At 37.4% G+C, this 17,326-nt stretch overlaps 1 protein-coding gene and 1 long non-coding RNA gene across 2 annotated transcripts; both read right to left on the bottom strand.

The window, feature by feature from the left end:
• Positions 1-530: 530 nt before the first annotated feature.
• Positions 531-2,025, bottom strand: LOC118599971. The gene is made up of 3 exons (XR_004949529.1): positions 1,319-2,025; positions 1,145-1,208; positions 531-656 (listed from the first exon to the last, which is right to left on the bottom strand). It is a non-coding gene; the product is annotated as an uncharacterized LOC118599971 (long non-coding RNA).
• A 4,806-nt stretch (positions 2,026-6,831) lies between these two features.
• On the bottom strand, positions 6,832-8,584 carry LOC112151929 (the record flags this gene model as incomplete). The annotated part of the gene is given in 1 exon segment (XM_024281061.2): positions 6,832-8,584. A coding segment is annotated over 1 exon segment (1,008 nt), but the record flags the coding sequence as incomplete, so codon positions are not given.
• Between the last annotated feature and the right edge of the window lie 8,742 nt (positions 8,585-17,326).

The following is a 17,326-nucleotide window of genomic DNA, read 5'->3' on the forward strand; positions in this document are numbered from 1 at the left end:
GATGAGCTGCTGCTGCTTTTGGATGAAACAAGCCTCCATCAGGAAATGATCTCAACAACTTCATGTCTTATAAAATTCAAATGAAATAATTGATGACATTTATTTTTGCAATAGGCTCATTCTTATCCCTTCACATAGAACAGAAATACATTTAAGCACAATTTTTAGCAAAGGTTCTGTGAATTTCATATCTGACCAGAAATTGAATAGAAAAAAGGTCTTGTAAAATGAAAAACTTTTGTCAACATTAATTTGAGGTTGCATCATATGTTGCTTAACATTTGCTATTAAATACTAACCTTATACTTCTAAATTAAATCTGTGTGAATGGGAAAAAACTCGACTAGTTATCCTTTTTAGAATTACAGATTTGTGATCACAGATGAATACATCTGTTCCTCTTGTTTAGCTCTAGAAGTCCCACACTAATTATCTTTTGATACTTTGTGAAATCGTTCTCAGTCATCTTTTAATTACATTTATGTTGTTTTTAGACAAAAATTAAAAAAAAGTAACTTTGTAAACATCAGCTCATCTCATGGCATGGAAGGAGACGTGAAATAAACCCATCTGATCCAGGATTCTGGCAGCAGCTTATGGAGGAAGTTCAGAAACACCGGAGGGGCTGCAGCCCTCCAGCTCTCACATCTGATGTCCTGAAATAGAGTGATGCTAAATTAATAGATCAAAGATCTGCAGAACTGAGTAATGATGAACTCCATGAAAACTGACGTCTAAAGTTACTACATTATAAAACAGTTAATTGGAGTAACGAAAATGTTTATTCAGGTCAGCTTCAAGTGCTTGGTGTGTTTTAAGGAGTTTTTTTTAGAAGGTTTGAGAAAAAAACGCTAACTGCTGATGGAGTTTAAAATTAATTACAAAACAGATTTAGATTTAAGCAAAATACTAGACTATTTGCAGATATTTACCAAATAAATTAAAGTAAAGTTAAGGAGAAGCTGTAAAAGTCATAGCAACTAAAAAAAAGATATATAACTTCAGTATGTCTATGAAAATGCTGAAAGAAAACCGTTTGAATAAAGATCTCCAGATGTCCTCTGTCATGTTCTTCAGGATAGTTAGCATTTGCTGTAAAACTCGCAAGAGAAAAATACATTTTGTGAATCAAAAAAAGAAAAACCTTCATAAGGAAAGTCTGTAGTGAGGACTTGTCCAGTAGTCAGCATCGGGGGAAGGACAATCAGCTGCAAAGATAACAGACAAGTGAATAAATCAATTTTTATATAAAGTTAGGAGGAGAACAGTCAAAATGTGCAATGATTGTAAGGAATTTCTAAAAGTGGTATGACGGTACCAAGGTTTAGAGTTGCTGCAGTGGTTCCAGTCTTCAGCAGCATAGAACCAGAAGCTTTTGGAAAGATGGGACTGATGACCCTGGAGGAACTCTGGCTGTGATTGCAGATGTGAACGAGTTTTCCAAATGAATGTGTCTGCAGGAAAGAACAGAGGGTCAGTTATCAGACAGCACAGATGGTAGTGGGGAGAGGGTATTTGGGGGGTCCAGTAGAGTGATAAAGTCATCCAGATAACAGAAGACATGCAAATACCATCACCACAATAAAAAAAGATGGAGTTCAAGTTCAACCGGAACCAAATGAAGATTTGCTGTGAAAAAGAAAACCAATTCTAGACTTGACCTTTGCGATTGTAGTTTTTATGTATGAAAAAGAGTTGACAGATCTGCTCTTAGAACAATCCAGGAAGAAGATTTGATCTGGTCCTATTGAAAATTTGAAAACCAGTTAGTTGGGTACGAGAATGTGTTGTCAGCCTATAGCAGGATATGGAATCCACCTGCAGCATTTGTAGAAAAAAGAAGGAAGAAGAAAAAAAGGTGTCCCCAAAATAGATCCCTGTGGGACTAAAATCCATCCAGTAAATAAAAGATTACCTGTGAAAACTGCTGTTTAAAGAGCTTTTAATAACCAAGTTATCATGAAGTATTGCATCAAAATAAAAACCTTTCCAGTATCAGCCCATAAACCTCCAGAACTAACGATGCCTGGCTTCCTGTCACTCAGAGAGGCTGCTGTTTATAGCTGCAGTCTGATGCAGGAACATCCTTCAGTCCGTCACTGTCTGGACACTGATTGAAGGAACCTCCATCACTGAAGGTCTCAGTTTCAGTCCAGGACGAGCTCATCCGTGTTTAAAAACAGAGCTCCTCTACTAACATCTCCGTCTCCAAGCAACACCACGATTCCCTGCTTCCAAACTTCCTCCAAAAATACGCATCACATTTTAGGATCCTTTTGTTTCAGAAAACATTCAAGTATTTACCTGATGGTTTTCAGATTGCTGATGTTTTCAACTTTATAGGATAAAACTTTATTTCTAGTCAAACTGCTTGCATTTTTCTGACAAACACAGAAGGAAATGGGTTTTCAGGGAATTTGTTTTGAGGGATTCTCTGAAGCTTACTGCTTATTAATTCACAATAAACTATTGAAAACCGCTCAGACTGGACCCCAGAGGACAAGAGAGGCTTGAAAAAATGATCAATTTACATCTCTTTCAGTGATTGTAACTCATCCTAAAAAAAATAGTAGCTTAATTATAAATAAGTAATTTATATGGTTTTTCTGGGTGACAAGACCCACCTAGAGCTGCAGTTTGGGGGAAAAACTCTGGTGACCTTGTAATACCTTCAGCAAACACAAAGCACCTCTGTGATGTGAGTGTAGGAAGCTCAGGGTTCTTGTTGCCATGACAGCAGCCCCTATGATGCAGACTCGTGTGGAGGCTCAGCTGTGCCGTCACTCTTGTCATTGTTTGTTTGTCGTAGTTTCTGACGCTGCGTTCAGCTTTGGTAGCACGGATGATGGGATTCTTATTCTGCGAGTACAGCTCTCTAAAAACTGGAGTCCTTTGGAAAACAAAACCTCTCAGTCAGTGTTCAAGCTTTTATTTTGAAAGTGTCAGAGGGCAATAATCCTCTGTGCCATACATGTATATTCTCTTCAAAAATTTTTTACATTTAAAGGATCTTTAAAATTCAAGCTTTTTGCTGTCAACTCCCATCCCCCGCTCTTAAAACCTGAAATTAGTTTTTTTTTTATCAGCCTGTCAGACCTCCAGAGTCCAGAAATCATTGTTAATCATGAAAACACCTTCAGCCTTCAAAAAGCTGCACTTTTTATCCATCTATCCCACGTGTCAAAGTCAAGGCCTGGGGGCCGGATCCGGCCCTCCGGGTAATTCTATCCGGCCCTCCAGATCATTTTATTTTATTGTTATTAATGACCTGATGTTATCTTGAGCTCATTTCTAACTTGTGTAATTTGAACAACAAATATTTTTATGGAGAGTAAAGTATTGACAGTTATTTAATAGTTTTACGTTGATTTATTCTAGAATAATATTCCTGCCTTTTTATTAGTCATAATTATGTTACAGTTATAGTTAACATGTTAATGTTACAGTTAACATAATAATGTTACAGTTTTAAAGTTTTAAAAATTGGCATTCTGCTAGATTTCTGGACTATTCTGGCATTTAATAAGATTTTTTGGCTATTTTTTGAGTTAAGTTGATATTTCAGCTACATGCTAGCTGTTTTGGCTAATTTAACTTTTTTTCAGCTTTTTTTCCCACTTTTGAGTTTAGCTAATATTTCAGCTAAATGCTACCTGTTTTTGCTAATTTAAACTTTTTCAGTTTTTTCAGCTATTTTGAAGTTTAGCTATTTTTTCAACTACTTGCTAGATGTTTTGACTAACCTATATTTTTTAGGCAAATTTGGCATTTAGCTAATATTTTAGCTGGCTATCAGCTTCAGCGTTTTAAGCTATCAGCACTAGCATCTTTCATTCATTCATCTTACAGACCGCTTCTTCCCTTCCGGGGTCGCGGGGGTGCCGGAGCCTATCCCGGCTGCTGATGGGCGAAGGCGGGGTACTCCCTGGACAGGTCGCCAGTCTGTCGCAGGGCAGCACTAGCATCTTCAGTATCCAAATTCAGCTTACAGCGTTCACACTAGCATTAGCACAGGTAACGCTATATATATCTAGTTCAAGTTAAATGTTAAAAAGTTACAGTTTTAAAGTTTTAAAAATGTAGTTTTAGAGTGTTCAATAAATGTTTATCCTGTTTGGCCCTCCACCTACAGTGTGTTTTGGATTTTGGACACCCCTGATCTATCCATTTTCTATGAACCCTTTCGGGGTCACAGGGTCACCACAGCCTAACCTGTCTGGGGCCCTCCCACTGTGAGGAGAAAGCACTAACCACTGTTCCACTTTATTTAAAATAAAAAACAATATATTTGATTTTGATTTTTACGCTGACTTCTAAATCTTTAAAATGTTCTTGATTTTTTTTTTACAATTTCTAGATGAACAATATTATAGATTTTTCCTGAAAAAGTTTGAAACCCTTTTTGCAAAGTCTCTCGTAACTTAAATCTAAATTTTTGCTTCATTACAAGCACCATTTAGAATAGAATAGTTTATTTCAAACATGCAAAAAGAAAAAAAAAAGATAAAAATATACAGAACATAAATCACAGCAGAAGAAAAACAAAACCCAAACAAAACAAAACAGAACAAAAAAATAAATAAAAACCAAAATCAACAAACATGTTTGAAAAGGGGATAGGCAGAAGCAAATGCTTGTTTAGGCCTATCCCTTTATGTCATTAACTTATAACGTAAATAGTTCCCAGTTCTTAATTACAAACAAAACAATACAATATGACAACAGCTTTCAATTTCTCTTATTTTCACAAATGAAATCATGCAAACCATCCACAGTCACATGTCTACAATCCTTTTTTTTTTTTTTACATACTTATGGTAATTTTTATTATGCAGTTATATACTTTGATAACAGCTTCTCTTTCATTTTCATAGTAAATATTTTAATGCTTGTACATTGTTTATAGTTTTATATCAAGCCCATTCCACAGTTTTATCCCACACACTGATACGCACATACTTTTTTTTCTAGCTGTTCGAATTTTTGGTTGTTTGAAGTTACCATGTCCCCTCAGTGCGTAATCGCCGTCCCTCTGTCTAAATTGTTTCTGAATATTGTGGGGTAGTAATTTATTGTAGGCCTTGTAAAGAAATTTTGCTGTGTACAAATGAACTAAATCAAAAAATTTGATTACCTTAGAATTTAGAAATAACATGTTAGTATGGTCACAGTATCCCGCTTTATGGATTGTTCTTATTGCACGTTTTTGGAGGATGAAAATGCCATTTAGTGATGTTTTATAATTGTTGCCCCATACTTCAACACAATAAATTAAATGTGGCAATATTAATGAACAGTACAATGTGTGCAAAGATTTGTACTTCAGAATGTATTTTACTTTATGAATTATTCCAATACTTTTAGATATTTTACTCTGGACATATTTAATATGTGGCTTCCAGGTTAATTTGTTATCGATAATTATGCCAAGGAATTTAATTTGGGGTACCATTTCTATTATATTATCTTCAATATATATTGGCAATTCCGAGTTAATTTTAGAATTACCAAACATAATTGCCTTAGTTTTTTTAAGTTTAAAGATAGCTTATTTATGTCAGTCCATGTTTTAATTTTTTTAAGTTCAGAATTTATTGTATTTATTAGTGTGTTGTAATTGTCGTTTGAATAAAATATGTTGGTGTCATCAGCAAACAGTATTATTTTTAATAAACGTGACACATTGAAAATATCGTTTATGTAGAGGTTAAATAATTTGGGACCTAGAATTGAGCCCTGAGGGACACCACATACAATGCCCTCACGTGTTGACTGATATTCCCCCATTTTAACGAACTGTTGTCTGTTAGTCAAATAACTTTTAATCCAGTTCCATGCTACCCCCCTGATACCATAGCTATCTAATTTTTTAAGCAACACAGAATGGTTGATTGTGTCAAAAGCTTTCTGGAAATCAATAAATACTCCGACAGAAAATTTTTTTGTATCCATTGCATTAGAAATTTCTTCCACGGCTTCTATCAGGGCCATTGATGTTGACATGTTTGTTCTAAACCCGTACTGGCTATCGTTTAGTAGTTTATGTTTGTTTATAAATTTTTCTAATCTGTCATTAAAAAGTTTTTCTAAAATTTTTGAGAATTGGGGGAGCAAAGAAATCGGTCTGTAATTTGTGAAGAGGTGTTCATCACCACTTTTATAGACCGGAATGACCTTAGCAGTTTTCATTTTCTCAGGAAAAATTCCCATTTGGAGGGACTGATTACAGATGTAAGTTAATGGGTTTAAGATATCCTCTATAACCATTTTAATTAACACCATATCTATATCATTGCAGTCCGTAGATACCTTGTTTTGGAATTTATTTACGATTGACTTAACTTCCATTTCACTAGCAGGTGAGAGATAAATAGAATTAGCGTTTGTTTCTATTGGGTCCCATGAGGTGTTGTCTTCATTCTTTGGAATGTTTAATAGTGACTGTGGTCCAACGTTTACAAAAAATGAGTTAAAGTTATTGACTATGGTGTTCATATTATAATCTTCACCTGTATTATCTATAAAATAAATCGGGTATAATTTATCTTTAGTTCCATCTTTGATTAATCGATTTAGGACCTTCCACATTCCTATTGTCTTGCTTTTATTATAATCGATTATTTTGTCATAGTATTTTTGTTTGCAGGTTCGTAATATATTAGTTAATTTATTCTTATATAGTTTGTAATTTTTTTCAGCTTCCACTGTTCTTAATTTGATAAATTTCTTATACAAAGTATTTTTCTTTTTACAGGCTTTTTCTAGTCCTCTTGTTAGCCAAGGACATTTTATTGATTTATGTCTTTTGTTTAACTTTTTGATTGGACAATGTTTGTTATATAGTGAACAGAATATTTTCAAAAAATTGTTATATGCTTGATTTACATCTTTTACATTATAAACCATGTCCCAATTTTGCTCACTTAAATCATTTTTGAGAGAATTAATTGCATTATCTGTTCTTAACCGTTTGTAAAAATATTTTTGAGTTGGTATTTTGGGAATTTCATAATCATACATTGTGAAGACAGGTAAGTGATCTGTTATGTCACAAGTCAGCAGTCCACTTCTCTTATTGGATTCAATGTTATTTGTGAATATGTTATCAATGAGTGTAGCACTGTGGGTTGTAATTCTGCTTGGTTTGTTGATAGTTGGATAGAAACTCATGCTGTACAAAGTTTGGATAAAATCATCTGTGGATTTGTGCTTATTGGGATTCATCAGGTCAATATTGAAGTCACCACAAATAAATACAGTTTTGTTACGAACATCAGAAAACATTTTTTCAATCCATTGTATAAACTGTTCCATGTTCGAGCCTGGCGTCCTGTATACACACGTTATTATAACATTTTTCCTTTTCTCACAACAGATTTCAATTGTCAAACATTCAAGTACATTGTCTATTGTCATAGTCATATGGGTAATTATTTTGAACTTCATATCTTTCTTAACATATAAAGCAACTCCACCCCCTGGTTTATTCAATCTGTTAATATAGTTAAGGTCATATCCCTCTAATTCAAAATGAAAAATATTGTCTTCCTTAAACCAGGTTTCAGATACAGCGATAACACTGAAAGAATGACTAAACTGTTGCAGATATTCTTTGATAGAAGTATAATTTTTATGCATGCTTCTACTATTAAAATGTATTATAGACAATGTCATACCATAGTCAACATTTTGACAAAAAACATCACTGGTGTAATATGTACAATTCATGTTAGTTGTTTCAAAAAACACATCAGGTTCATGTTCATCCTCCAAGTCTTGCTGGTAACTTGTATATTGAGTAAAATCAAATGAGTTAGTATTATACTGAGCAAATGCCATGAATCAATATTACCTCCTATTCATATTTTCTTTTTTCATTATATTTTAGTTTTATGTATTTATTTATGTATTTGTTTATTTATTTATTGCTTGTGGTTGAGTCTATTCATTCCTAGGTGTTTTTGGAGTACTTGTGTTTCTGGAGTGAATTATTAATTTGTCATGGCGTAGAAATGCTATGTCTCCTCTTTTACGTGCTTCTCTCATTTGTGGCAAGAGCTCTCTCCTTTTTTGTCTCACAGCATCTGTATAGTCCTCATTTATGTACATGTTTGTTCCTTTGAGCTTCTTTGCATACTGTAGTACCTTGGATTTGTCTTTCAGTCGTAGAAATTTTACCAAAATTGGTCTCGGTCGATTCTGATTGTTTCCAGTCTTTCCTGTTCGCTGTACTTTTTCCAACTCTATGTCCTCTGAAATTTGTAACTTTTCCTTAATAATTAGTTTGACTTTTCTTTCTAACTCTGCCCATATTTCGCTTGGTGACTCTGTTACCCCCTCAAATATGAGGTTATTCCCTTTTGATTGGCCTTCAAGATGGTCTAATTTGTCAGTCACTGTCAAAAGGCTTTCACATATTTTAAAAATGTCATTTTGTACAGTTTTACTTTGCTCACACTGTTTACTTAGGTTTGTTTTTAGATCATCAACTTCTTTTTGAGTATATTGCAAACTTGTTTTAATATCTTGTACTTCTTTTGTTATCACATCCAGTCTCGTCATTGAAGTCTACGTAATTAATTTCACAAACCCTGAAAAGTTTTCTTGCTGTTCATTAATCCACATTGATTGCAGTTCCAATACCTCATCCACTGGGACATATTTTCTCCAAAATAAACATTTAATGGAACCAGAAGTGAGACATGAGGCATGAATCCTTATTGGAACATTCAAACTTAAAGCACAAGCCTCGTTTTACAGCCCACAGGTGCTTCCCTCTGTACCTCTGTACACCATTTTGACTCGCCCTCATTGGATGAGCGGCTGCTATTTGGGCTCTCTGCCCCCGCCAGGCCGGTCAGATCTGCACGTGACAAATTCATGGAGGAAAAAAAACACTTTTTTGTTAGTTTATCCCCACACCATGGGGGTGATAAACAGGTTTACGTTTTTAGAAGAATCTGTGAAAGTATATTATTCGATTTCCTTGTCAACTGATGTTTTTTGTTAACCCTGTCCACATTTCTGTTATGTTCATATCATTTTGTCCAGCTTCAGTCAAGGATTTATGCATTACATTTTCACACTATAGTAAAAATGTGCGAGCAACAGAGAAGTGCCTCTTCTGTGAGCTTCCAACGCTATCGTTATTTGACTAACCTCCTCATTCCAACGTTTTCTCCAAAGTGGATTCCAGTTATGTTCTGGGAACCAGGAGGCGATTGATTCAAATCCTTAAGAGAAGTTAAAGGATTTTTTGTTGTTGAAAAATCCAAGATGGTGGCCCCTTCCTGAGGTCAAAGGTCAACAAAACCTTGGCTGTGGTTGTAGACTTAGGTCGTGTCCAAATTCCTTCACTACTCACTATTTAGTGAACTAAATAGTGCAATTGCCACTTCGTTGTGCTGTCCAAATTTACAATTTCAAAATCCAGTGTCCTAGAAATTTCCCCAAATTACCTGTGAAAAACCAGTGTGCATCAATGCTCACTACATTAGTGAATATAGACCACAATGCATTGCGTTTGAGCAATTTCTGTGAAAAAAGTCTTTTAACCTTTTTTTTATAAACCATCCACGATTTCATCAGATATTTTGTGAAGATTGCTTGATTAGATTGTTTTTGCATACAGAGAAAGTGCAACTGCAAGAACAAACAAAAACTACGTTGCTGAAAATTCTGCAGTCTCAGCAAAAAAAAAAAAAAAGAATTGTCTTTGAGGGATAATCACACCACATGCTTGAAAACCCACCAAAATTTAAATGCCCCCAGTACCGGGTGATCCTGAATTTTCTTTGTTTTGTTTTCGATACTTAATTTAGATTTTTTTTCTTTTTGAGCCTCATAAAATCGTATTTATTTTTTGAAGGTTTCTCCCACCGTGATGCCCTCATTTATTCGTGGTGTGTTTTGAGTTTTTGAGTATGCAGCAGAGGTGGCACTCTTGCTGTAAGGCGCAGTAAGAAAGAAGAATATTTCTAACAATCTGATCTTTGCCGTCCAGACGCTGCAGGACAGAATGATCAAAGCTCTCACACACTTACGTCAAATCTCTATTTTGAAGCAGGAGAAGCTCAGAGTTTCAGAGTTTGCTGTGTAGCTGTGAGTTTGTAGTAATTAGGCGTTTGCAGACAGTTAGCTCTCTCCGCGAGGTTAAACTCTGAGGCTCCCAATCAAAGCGGGCTGCAGAGGTGCTCCCACTCTGCGGCCTCATTACGAGCGCGTCCACCGTCAATGCACTCTGACGTTTTCTCCCCCGTCTGCAGCCCTGCCTTTCAATTAGAAGGGAGAGTCCTAACAAGACGAGCAGCCTCATTCCTGCTGATGAGTCAGAGGCCAGAGCGGGACGACGGAGGTTGTCTGCAGAGGCCTGATCGGCGTGAGCGTGGCGTGTCCGCCGCCATCTGCCCGTACTATAATGAGCATGAGACTGGGCTGGAGGCGAGGGGCTCGGAGTGGTTTTGGGTTTGTAGGCAGCAGCTGAAAGACTGGAATGGAAATGAATCGAGGTGGAGACAGAGGAGAAGGGCTTTGTGAGGAGACAGTTGATCTGGAGGAGCAGAGCCCCCACACCCTTCAAACCAAAGTGGGACGACCACAAAGCAGGATTCAATTATGAGTTTCTTATTGTCTCAGCAAAGGCCCACCAGAAAGCGGCTCTTCCCGCCCCAGGAAAGCCTCATTTCACAGCTGCCCACCCACTCCAGCTCTGCTGAGCTCATATCATATCCCCCCGACTCCCCGAAGGCAGCAGATTATTGCTTCCACGGCTCTGCTTTACATCTGAGAGTCTGCGTGGGAGATGTTAATAATGTAAACTTGTTAATTCAAGGTGTGAGCAGTGGAACACAGCGAGACTGTGTGACTGAGACAAGTGCTTATTTATGGACGAGCCGTTTGGAACGAGAAGTCCTGAAAAAAGAACGTCACGGCGCTCAGATACAACCACACTCAACTGACATCCTGCAGAGATGCTACTGTGTTTCTCTTTTTTTGCTTTGTTAAAGTCCCCCATGACATGTTTTCATTTCAGTAGTGTTTTAATTATGATTATGAAGTTTTTAACCAAAATCCCACAACCTAAATGTCATTTTCAAACTAAACTGCTGTTATACTTCAATCTCCCACTCACTGAAAGATCAGAGCTGAGAATGTTAGAAACAAACCTGAGTAGAGCCTGAACTCACATCAGCTGTTTCCAACGAGGCGAGAGTGACTTCCATGCTTTTCATTCAAAATGTATTGTGAATGATTCAGAGTTTTTAGCTTTGACATATTGGATGTACATTGTGTTCCAAATTATTGTGAAAATTGTGTCAAAAAGATACAGTTTTTATTTTTTAATGAAACTCGTGGATGATTACTGCGTCTCTTTGGATCACTGAAATCAATCTCAGACACCTGTGATCATTAGTTTCCCAGGTGAGTTAAAGAATTAAAGGAAAAACTAGCATAGAAGGACGTTCAACATTTTCAGTGGATATGGGAAAGAAAAAGGATCTCTGCTGCTGAAAAGAGTGAAATAGTTAAATGTCTTAGACAAAGAATGAAAACTTTGGATATTTCATGGAAACGTACGCGTGATCATCGTACTATGAAGAGATTTGCGGCTGATTCAGACACACGGGTTGGTGCAGATAAACACAGAGTGAGGTTTCTACCGGACAAATACATGAGATTTAGAGAGCAGCTGCTAAACTACCATCACAAAGCATCAAGCACATTTGAAGCTGCTGCTGTCTCTGGAGTTCCACCAACATCTAAGTGTAGGATCCTGCAGAGACTGCAGTTAATCCAAACAGCAGCTCTGGGAGACTATTCTGGCATCCTGCAAAGAAACTCGAGCAGAAACTCTCCAAAAAGTTCAATGGATGCAAGAATCGAGAAGCTGCAACAAAATAAGGGTCTAATAATAATAGACTACTTTTTGTAAAGGGAAGAAAGAAATCCAGTCTTTGCTTTGATTTATGCTAATGCTTCCAAGCTAGCAGAGTTAGTGACGCTGTGTGTTCAAACCAAATGAACACGAAGAATTTAAGCAAGTTTAGCTAAATATCAGATAAATATCATGTTTCAGTGTCATGTTGTGGTGTGAAGATGAAAACGATCAGGTTCAACATCCAAGACTCTAGCACAAAAACAGGTTTTTCTTCATTTACTTTTAATGTTTTTCATTTAAGTACAATTGAAAATGTGTTTTCCTACTTTCTCAATGGATTTCCAATCAATTGGGAATGTTTGTCATCTGGGAAATGGAGTTCTGTTTTACTTTAGCAGCGTTGAACCATCACCTGCTATCCCTCAACCCTAGAGCACCATCTCAGGGTGATTCTCACCCGAGCAAAGGTATTTACAGGATTTTCAATATGTTGCGTGTCCCAGGAATGGGTGGACCAAAGAATTATTTTTGGCTTTCAAATTCCTATTTTTTCAGTACTTTCAAGCATAATTTTAGGATCTTCCAATGTTTTTATTTTCCATTTTGTTACATAAAACCCAGTTGAAAATAAAGGAAAACTACTCTAATATATCATGTGTTGTCGTATTTTGATCTATTTTTTTATGACAAATACTTTTTATTAGGGTTGGGCTGCACGGTGGCGCAGTGGGTAGCGCTCTCGCCTCACAGCGAGAAGGCCCCGGTTCGAATCCCGGCTGGGGGATTTGGGACCTTTCTGTGTGGAGTTTGCATGTTCTCCCCGTGCATGCGTGGGTTTTCACCGGGGACTCCGGCTTCCTCCCACCGTCCAAAAACATGCTTCATAGGTTCATTGGTGACTCTAAATTGCCCCTAGGTGTGAATGTGAGAGTGGATGTGTGTGTGATTGAGGCCCTGCGACGGACTGGCGACCTGTCCAGGGTGTACCCCGCCTTCACCCATCAGTAGTCGGGATAGGCTCCAGCACCCCCGCGACCCCGAACGGGATGACGCGGTCTAGAAAATGGATGGATGGATGGACTTTTTATTAGGTATATGGGCTAAAAATTACTCAACAAAAGTGATGGTGTGACTTTTTATATCGAATGGGTTCTAGGGTTAAGCAAACAAAACCTTTACGAATAACGAAGAGGTTGAATAACGTCAAGAACAATGAATCTTTTGGACAGCTAAACTGTAAGTCCACTGGAGGAACATCAGGGTTAATGGTGTCGTCTGATGTGAAGACAAAGACAAGCATTGGAGTCACCATCCAGGATGGAACCAGCAACCTGGAGCATCAGAACAGTGACTCTGAACTACAAACTGATTTTTAAGTATTCAACACAAATCTAAGAAGATGATGAGCAACATCAACCAAGGTCAGGGTGCATCACTGAAGGGTGTCTGGCAAGTTCAAGAGGAGTAACCACGGGAGCTGAGGGAAAGAGAAAAGAGAAAATTCCCATCTATTCTTCAGAGGTCAACTCCGTTCCTGGAGCTCGGAGAAGCAAAACCAAATTTAATTAAAAATTTTTAATAAATCTCAGCCTATACAAATGTCCGGCTCCACTTCTCTTACTCACAAGGCCAAGAAAAGCATGCCACAAAGTTCCGTTTTAGGACCTATCTGGTTCTCCATTTATATCAACAATTTGTGTCAGAACTCGTCAAATGTATCATACTACTTTTATGCTGACGACACGGTCATTTATTGTTACTTTTGAGTTTTTACGTTCTGCTTTTTGTGTCGTTCCGTCTCATTTTCTTTCCCTAAAAAATGATTTTGAGTGCAGAGAAAAGCAAAGTGATGGTATTTTTACACAAACGTGAACTACTGGAGAACACTGGTTCCAAAAACAGCCTATTGTAAATCAATGGAGGTAGCAAATAGCTCCAGGTACCTTGGTTTTGTCCTTGATACAGAGCTTTTTTTTAAACAATTTTCTTAACTCTGCACACTAAAAGTGAAGCTCTGATATTACTTCAGAAACAAAACTTCTTGGTCAGAGCTCAACTCCGTTTTTCTCCCTGATCAAAGTGCCTCATCCACGTTGCCTCACCTATTGTGAGTTGTGTGCCAGAACTGCCTCTCTGAGTATGCAAAGGTACATACATGCACTGGATGACTTTGGAGGTTTGGTTCCCTCATATCTCTGTTCTCTTCTTCAAAGAACCACCAGTCACTATGCTTTGCAGTCTAGTGATGCTTTTCATCTGCATGTTCCTCATGTTCAGTTTTTCTGCTTGGAGTTCTCTCCAGACTGAAGTGAAATTCTCCAAACTTGTTTCATTTAGATCTTTTTGTTTCTTTCTGTGTTTTTAACTTGTTTCTGTAACTCGTGCACCGTGTATCTTTTGGATTTAAACATTGTTATACTGCTTAACAAAGACTGCACCTTAAGTCTGACTGTTTTGCATCTATTGCAGTTTATAACACTAAGTTACTTTTGCCATATCGCCAAGAGATCTTGATCTGGTTGAATAAAGGTTATTAATACCTCTGTTTGTTTCTGGAATAAACTCATAAACCTGCAGCGTTGAAGAGAAGAAAACGTGATGTGCCAACTCTGAAACTTCAGGAGATTCAGTGCAGAGGCTCAAACACAAGGCACAGAAAGGTCATCCGTGCACGCGCCGGATCCGCCTGCAGCCATCCTCCCTGCAGCTTCTCCATCCAACTGTTTTGTGATTTATAGGGATTTTAATCCCACAGGATTACATGATTCCAGCTTTGTTCAGGGATAAAAAGAAGCCCCAAATTCAATTATTTCCACAGAGAGCGTGAAAATCCTCTTTCAGAGGTGTGTGTGTGTGTGTGAAACCCTCACTATTGTGTTAAACCTCTAGCACCACCTGCTGGTGAAGAAAACTCTGTCCTTTGACAAACTCGACAAGATTTTCTGACAGAATTTAAAAGTGAAACATTATGATCAATACATTAATAGTTGTAGTTAAACATGAGATATTCTGGATTCATTTATTGGGTCGAATGTTTGCATTTCAGACCAAAAAATAGAGTTTTATATGACGAGGTCATAATCTCAAAGGTCTGAACTGGAGGAAACAACAAAACCTCCAGTTCCTATGAAGAGAAAGTTTCTGCAACAACCTGAACTTCTCTTTATTTTTCTTACGGTTTCCAACAAATCCCATTAACATGAACTGAACGTTCCCTAAAATGACATCTATCAAAACAGCTGTTGGAACAAAATAAGTTTATTCTGCTTTCAAAAAAACAGGATACATGAAAGTGACTTTTAATGAACATTTCACAATTCTCCTGATTTGGATGATTATATGTGTCTTTATCTGTCACAAAATATGAATTACATTTAATCATAAACAGTTTTCTGTTACATATGAATATGAAAAAACAACATTAGAACAATTTCTTCTCTTTCCAACGACAAATCAGAAACACTAAACTGTCCATTTACATTCCAACACATTGTGTTTCCTCACAGCATCAGTATTGTGGAAAAATAAAATCTGAGTAAAAGTGCACAAACAGACAAAATGCTGCAAGAAAACCCAGACTTAAGTGGACAAATTGAAACTAGAACTCTTTAAAATCGCTGCAGCGACCTGGATCAGTCCCATTAAGTTTTTCTTTAAGCGTTGGGTTTGTCAGTGTCGGAGCAGACACTCCGTCAGTCTGTGGAGATACTCACATAAAACACGAAGAAAAACAGCAAAAATCACAGATTCACTTCAGGTAGAAGCAGTTACAAACATGAAGAACAAACAACGTCCGCCTTCAGCATCCACTCACACACATCAAAGTTCTCCGTGAGTCTGGATGTTCAAACACACCCAAACACCTGCAGGACGGACACTCAGAGACCCAATATTCATGAAGCAGCAGCTGTTTAAAGACCCACTCTGATATAAATGCTGTTTTTAACACATTCGTTTTTCTTATCATGGAGGACATAAATAGAGAAAATTAAGATCAAAATAGTATTTCAGAATTCAAATTGAATCAAGAGCAGATGACAAAAATTATGTTTGAATAATAGCTTATTTGTGATGTAGAAAATAAACTGGGTGGGCCACAAACTTCTGGCTACCCTCCATTCTGAAGCTACTCCACCCTCGCCAACGCCTCTTCAAGCAACCACTGCCAATGAGAAGTCTATGCATGCACTCATGAGTCATGAATAGAGATGGACAAAATGAGGCTGTCACCTCGGGTTCAAACAAGAAGAAGTCAATCGCCCTTTTTTCACGGTACGGATATTACCCGATTTTACCATTTTGGGAGCAAACGACGTTAGCAAGCAGCGATTGGTCGGATAATCTGCCAATCAAACGCTCTGAACATTTGAGGTGGGGACCAGCGGGCACCACATGCTTTTATTGAGACATCTGATTGGCTAGTTTATAACTTTAATACCTATCGATGAAGAAAATGTATCATAAAAAAGAGGTTTAGTGAGAAGATGTTAAAAAGAGACACCAGAGGAAGAATGCTTCTTCTGAAAACAGAATGACTGAGTAATAGCTGTTTATTTCTCAAAAGAAATCTATGGGATTTTGGCTTTCTGTGACCAGCAGGGACTTCCTGTTTGGAACGCGAGTTCTCTCGATGTACTGTCTATGGTCACTAGACAGGTTTTTACGACAATTTTAAGACTCTATATACACTGTATAAAACATGTGGTCACTGATTTTTTTGATTGAAAGTTAAGCCAAGTCAAACTTTGAGCATCAGAGACTTGGATTTGGTAGTGACGTACAGATGGCGTCTTTTTCAAATTCACCTAAGTATCAAAATATATCATGGAGGACAAATTAATATTTGTGGTTTGTAACCAGCAACCAGCTGGAATTCCATGACACCAAGTCTTTCATATATTGGAATAGAGCTGTGAAAGAAAAAGCTTGGACCAACACCAAATCTGAATCATTCCCCTCCCCCTACGATTAATCCCTACGCTTCGCATTCTAGGAGCATTTTAAGGGGGAGGGGTGTTCGAAATGGTTTTTTAAGGTGCTAACCCTCACTGCGGAGGGATACTCGGTGAGGGTGTTCCGCATTGCGCTGTTCCGCGGAGGAGAAACGCATTTCTTCACGTGGATGTGCTCTAAACCATAGAAGTTAAAATGTAAATTTAAGCAATGACTTTTTGTTTTAGCATGACCTTTTTAAAGTCATCAAAACAATGTTGGTTGTGTCCGAATTCCCCCCTAATCACTATATAGAGCGTTCACTATTTTCTAGTGCTGTCTGAATGTACTAATTTCAAATCAAGTGCACTAGAAAAAAATTAGCTTACATCGATGCTCACTGGATTAACGGATATAGACCACAATGCACTGCGGTTGAACAATTTCAAACAAAAAACCTGTTTGTATGCAATATTTGAATAAACCATCCACATTTTCACCATCAGAAACATTGTG

The sequence above is a fragment of the Oryzias melastigma genome, linkage group LG17 (genome assembly GCF_002922805.2).
Source record: "Oryzias melastigma strain HK-1 linkage group LG17, ASM292280v2, whole genome shotgun sequence".
NCBI lineage: Eukaryota > Metazoa > Chordata > Actinopteri > Beloniformes > Adrianichthyidae > Oryzias > Oryzias melastigma.